The following is a 6,050-nucleotide window of genomic DNA, read 5'->3' on the forward strand; positions in this document are numbered from 1 at the left end:
TTTCCTGTTTTACTTTGTAGGTTTGTGTCTCGTTATGTCCATTAGTTCCAGCTGTGTCCCCGCCTGTCTGCCATTTCCTAATTACCTGGTGTGTGTATTTATAGTGCGTGTCTGCCTGTGCTCCTGGTCGGCTCGTCTGTGTCTCATGGTGTCTGTTCCTCGTCTGTGTCTCTCTGCCTCCCACCCCATTTGTATGATCCGGTTTGTAATTTAGCTCACCCAGTTTAGGTTTATGTTCTGTCCTGCCCTCAGTTCTGTTATTTGTACACTGTAAATTAAACCCTCACTCTTATCATCATATCGGCTGTCTGCATTTTGGGTCCTCCGTTTCCTCCACACCACACGGCTCACCCCGCCAGCCGTGACACCCGTCCACACGTAAATGCAGAAATGAAGGAAAACGCTGCTAGGAACAAGCCAAAGCAACAGGTGGCGATATATTCCTAACCGTGCAGAAATGTTGGCCAATCAGAAGTCTAGAAGCCTCGGTGGGAAAAAGTAAACAAAGCTGGGGCATAGAAGCAGCACCGAGTTGTATGTGTGGAGGGACAGTAACTGTGTGTGTATATGTAAGCATTTAAACACTGCAGAGAGTACAATTAACAGTAACAGTATTGTAGAAATTCATTTCACCAAAACAATAACGTGGCACACAGTGTGACGTCAAAAAAGGCGCACACCTTTGACGCTGCGTTTTCTGCGTTTTCTCCGTTTTTCTCATCCACGCGTAAATGCAAAAACGGAGTTTTCAAAAATATCCACCCTGGCCGGAGTTTTTAAAAATCTCAGTTTTCAGTGACCGAAAACACCGTTTACGTGTGGACGAAAGGTGCAAACGCATAGAAAAATCTGCGTTTTCAAAAATACCCGGGTACGTGTGGATGTAGCCTTAAACACAATGAAACTAGGTTAGTCGGATAAGAAAACAAGACATGAAGACAAGTTAGATGACAAACACAAGATTCGACATTAATCATTGTTTAATTTCAACACACAAGACAAGTTGGCCTTTCAAGTTGCACATGCTACATACCAAAAACAAATAAATAAAAATTAAAAAATTAGGTGATTGTGATAAAAGCTGTTTTTCTCTTTGGGGAGGGTTTCTTTGCGGTGTTTTTAGCATCCCTTGGGCTCTGCATCACTTTAATGCGCTCACCAGCCACAGGTACAGTGGTTCAACTGCTAATCAGCCAATTACGTCAGACCTGCTGAAGGTCAACCTGTGCATCAGAATGTGGAAGAAAGGTAATCAAAGGACCATGGTTGTTGCTGGCAGACAGCCTGGAGGATTTCAGAAACTACAGATCTACTGGGATTTTCCCACATAACCATCTCTAGGGTTTACAGAGAATGGTTAGAAAAAATAAAATTTCCAGTGATCAGCATTTTTTTGGCAGAAAAAAAACAAAAACAGAATGCCCACACTGCTTCAAACTGACAACAAGGCAACACTAACTGCTCACTGCTGCCCAGGTAGTGAAGAGCATCTATAATTGCACAGCATGTCGAACCTTGAAGCAGATGGGCTACAGTAGCAAAAGACCACACCAGGTGCAAATTCTGTCAGAAAAGAACAGGAAACTAAGGGCGCAATTTGCACAGGATTATAAAAAATGGACAACAGAAGGTTGGAAAAATTTTGCCTCCTCTGATTACTCTCAATTTCTGTTATGAGATTTGGGTGGGAGTGTCAGCAATGATGTAGGGGTTAATTTATTAGCACACTTTTGGGCCCTTACTACAAACTGAGCATTGTGTAAACCCTACAGCCAGAATTGTTGCTGATGATGTCCATCCCTTTATGACCACAGCGTATCCACCTTCTGATAGCTGCTTCCAACAAGAAAGCACACCCTGTCACAAAGTTCAGATTATCTCAAACTGTTTCTTTAACATGACGATGTTCTTAAATATTGTACTCAAATGGCGTCCACAGTCACCAGATCTCAGTTAAATACAGCACCTTTGGGATGTGGTGGAACGGGAGATTCACATCATGGATGTGGAGTCAACAAATCTGCAGCCAGTGTGTGATGCTATCATGTCAACAAGAACCAGAATCTCTGAGGAATGTTTTAGTGCCATGAAAAAGAAAAGGAAGAAAGGAAAGAGAAAAGGAAGAGAAGCTTCATGAGACACTATATGATTAGCAAGGTGTACAATAATAGCATTCTGGTTGGGAGAATATGGCATTTTTATGTTTCTATAGTAAACAAAAAAAACTATAAAACTGTAATATAATTTTATGCTTTGCATAAATTACACAAGTACCTTGTGGCATGCTACAGTGACAGTGGTGCTTGTAGCTGTTTTTTAACCCACCGAGACAGCCAATTTGCTTTTAGTCTTGATGATGGCTATTAATCTTCTTGTCAAATATTCGCAAAGTAAACATAATAATGCATTTCCCAAAATGTCAAAATGCTGATTTAAATATTCATATCTGAAGGACTTTTCAAACAAACCATTGCTGTTCACAGCTGAAGCCTCCAGGACTGAGGCCCTGATAAATCTCAGCGCCCTGTAGTGAAGTTCTTACTGCTGACATTCAGTTATACAAATGGTAGACAGAATATTGTCTTTATCTAAATTGCTGAAAAAGTCACTGTGGTGGGGCGTGGTCTGCGGTGGCGTGCAGGGAGGGCGGACGCACCTGCACGGCATCCGCAATCACGCCCGCCACGTTAAAACACGGGGACTCAGGTGTGTGTGGTGTGTGGTGTTGTGAATAAAAAATGTCTAAAAACACTGATCCCTGGACCCGCCGTGCCTTATTCCTGCCACAGTGGTGCCGAAACCCAGGAGGCGGCACGGCGGGTTCCTATCGGAGCCAGGGAGCGGAGGAGCTGGCCCAGAGGGTGGCCGAAATGGCGGCCGCCCAGCGGGAGCAGGCGGCGGAGGTGCGTCGCCAGCAGGCCGAGCTGCAGGACCAGTCCGAGCGCCACCTGCAACAGATTGGGGAGCTGGCGGCGCTGCGCTGGGCCTGGGCGCCACCCCCACAGGCGTGTACCGAGGACAGTGAAGCGGTGGAGGAGCCGCGTGGGGCACCTGAGCAGCCGGAGGTGGCAGACGAGGCGCGCGGGGATCTGCGCCTGCCGGAGGAGGGGGAACAGCCGGGTGAAGGGCTGCTCCTGCCGGGAGCGGTGGACGAGCCGCTCCGACCGGAGGCGGCAGACGAGGCGCGCGAGGGTCGGCACCGGCTGGAGGAAGAGGAGTCGCGGGAGGGGCTGCGGGAGGGGCTGCCGGAGCCGCTCCCGCCAGCGCCCCAGCCAGCGGCGGACGAGCCGCTCCCGCCAGCGCCCCAGCCAGCGGCGGACGAGCCGCTCCCGCCAGCGCCCCAGCCAGCGGCGGACGAGCCGCTCCCGCCAGCGCCCCAGCCAGCGGCGGACGAGCCGCTCCCGCCAGCGCCCCAGCCAGCGGCGGACGAGCCGCTCCAGCCGGAAGAGGTGGAGAAACCGGGAGGGGAGATGGCTGTCCCCGTGCCAGGGGAGCCTGCTCGACCTGTGCCCGAGGTCGAGGATCGAGCTGCCCCGGAGCGTCAGATGCGCCGGGTAGTGAGCCCCCCCCGGGGTCGTGCCGGCTTGCCGGGTAGCCGGCCTCCAGACCGGTTTCGCCTCTGCTGCTGGAGGCGTGGCCGACCCCCGGACAAGGCTCGCCGCCATTGGAGGTGTGGGCGGCCTCCGCAACGGACTTTCCTCTGTTCCAAGGTTGGGAACCGGGGGGGAGTAGGTTCGGCCGGATGACTCTCCGGCCTCAATCGGGCGATGGGGGTGTGTGGTGGGGCGTGGTCTGCGGTGGCGTGCAGGGAGGGCGGACGCACCTGCACGGCATCCGCAATCACGCCCGCCACGTTAAAACACGGGGACTCAGGTGTGTGTGGTGTTGTGAATAAAAAATGTCTAAAAACACTGATCCCTGGACCCGCCGTGCCTTATTCCTGCCACAGTCACAAAGAATTGCAGCAGTCATACATGGTTGTAATACACTGTATACATTTTGCGCTGTGGGATTTTGTTTAAGTCAAATTACATATGGCGAAACTGAATATGTCATGCATTAACCTATCGAGACAGTATCAGCATACGTGTGAGTCAATAAAAGAAAGTCTTGTTTTGTCAGTCTGTCGCTGACTGTCTCCAGTCAAATACGCCATGTCTGACATTTGCTTCTGTCCAGTTATTTGCACAGATATGGAGCAGAGGAATGACTTCCTTTGTTCCCCAGTAGTGATGGGATTTCCGGCTCTTTTTAGAGATCCGGCTCTTTCGGCTCGGCTCACTAAAAAGAGCCGGCTCTTTCGGCTCCGAACCGGCTCTTCAGGTTGTTTTGTTGCTTTAATTATTTAATCATTAACAATAATATAAAATTATGCAGAAAAGGAATTATTAATGTAAAAAAAAGTGGTTTTATTTATATATGTTTATATATGGCCCCTAGAGACAAAGCACGTACAAACTCTAAAGCATATGCAAACTCCAAAAAGCACGTACAAACTCCAAAACACATTTCTAGCGTTAACTGAACTTCCAAAACAGATCCAGATCACTTAAATTACACAATTGAAAGCATGTGTGTATTGTTTGTGTATTTATAGACAAGCACTCATATTTATTCAAATAATTAAAAAAAAAAATTAATTTACCTGTTACAACCACACACCAAATCCGGTTGTTGATACTTCCTGGCTTGTGTAGCCACTAGGTAACAAAAGCTCAACACTGCGCCCTAGCATCCTGGAGCACTTCTGTTGTCTTTTGTACATGATTCTGAGTTTGTACATGCTTCTGAGTTTTTACGTGTTTTGTAGTTTGTACGTGCTTCTGAGTTTTTACATGTTTTGGAGTTTGTACGTGCTTTGGAGTTTGTACGTGCTTAGGAGTTTGTACGTGCTTCTGAGTTTTTACGTGTTTTGGAGTTTGTACGTGTGTTGGAGTTTGTACGTGCTTTTTCTCTAAGGGCCACCATAAATATACTTTATTTATTCACTCCACATAAAATGTAATAATTAAATCATATAATACAAAGAACAACTATTTACATTTTAGACTTTTAACTATTTAAATTTTCAGCTTTTTCCTTTTAAATAAATTTAACGTGAAACAACACAAAACACTGCAAACCACAACACAATTAAATATAAATTAAAATATTAAAACAAAAAGAAGATGCACATTCTCTGTCATATGGGCCTGCATGATTTCTGAATCCTTTATCATCTGCAACTGAAAATAGTGGATGATCACTATACCTTTCTAATGTGACGTTGTTGTCCCTCGCTCTCTTTCTCTCTGGCTCTGTTCCTGTGCTACTGCAGTGTAACTAACGCCCCTCCCCCCTCTGCCCAGCGCAAAGTACAGGCCGCGCGTGCGGAGTTTAGCGGAAAAAAGGGCGAGAGAGAGGGTGAGAGAAAGAAAAAAAAAAACCTCACGGCTCCCAATAAGGAGCCGGCTCGCGTCGTTCACTTCAAAGAGTCGGCTCTAAGAGCCATTTCGTTCGCGAACGACCCATCACTATTCCCCAGTAGGTCAAGCATTATGGGACACAAATATATATTTCTTGCAGCTGTACATTTTCTCTCTGATTTGAATAGAGGAGAAAAAAACAGCAATAGCTGTTCACTTTTTTTGGGGGGTGGGGGTGGGGGTTCTTATTTGGTCATTTTCTTTTTCACTGGTGTTGGTACAGTCATGTACAAACAAATATCACCACAGAATTCACAAAGCCTCTTATATCAGCACTTACTCTCTGAATAAACACTAGTTCCTCTGGCAGCCCATACTATAATACTACCTCTACTAAATGTAATGTGATGTGGAACTGTGCCGGTGCTTTTGGCGTTCCTGTCTTTTATTGTGACCAGTAGTTTGCACCTTGTTGTAAAAGCGCTGTTTGTAAATTCATAAAGGTATTGATTGTAACAGTAATTCTTAAAATATCCTTTAGTTGACAAAGTGTTTTGAATGGGATGTTCGTAATCAAGTAAAGAATTGTAAATTTCTTTGGTGATCTTCTGTGGTTATTCATTCATTCCTTCTAAGAAAAAACAG

General features: G+C 46.5%; 1 protein-coding gene across 1 annotated transcript; it reads left to right on the forward strand.

Annotated features, from left to right (window-relative positions):
• Positions 1–2,738: 2,738 nt before the first annotated feature.
• On the forward strand, positions 2,739–3,746 carry LOC148104258 (uncharacterized). Its single transcript, XM_087838312.1, has one exon. The coding sequence runs from the start codon at positions 2,739–2,741 to the stop codon at positions 3,744–3,746; it is 1,008 nt and encodes a 335-aa protein (XP_087694438.1).
• The last annotated feature ends 2,304 nt before the right edge of the window (positions 3,747–6,050 follow it).

The sequence above is a fragment of the Neolamprologus brichardi genome, chromosome 3, assembly GCF_056152115.1.
Source record: "Neolamprologus brichardi isolate AB-2024 chromosome 3, ASM5615211v1, whole genome shotgun sequence".
NCBI classification, from domain to species: domain Eukaryota; kingdom Metazoa; phylum Chordata; class Actinopteri; order Cichliformes; family Cichlidae; genus Neolamprologus; species Neolamprologus brichardi.

Excerpts from the sequence above, each read along its gene's own strand:
- LOC148104258 (XM_087838312.1), top strand. The coding sequence starts at position 2,739 with ATGTCTAAAAACACTGATCCCTGGACCCGCCGTGCCTTATTCCTGCCA.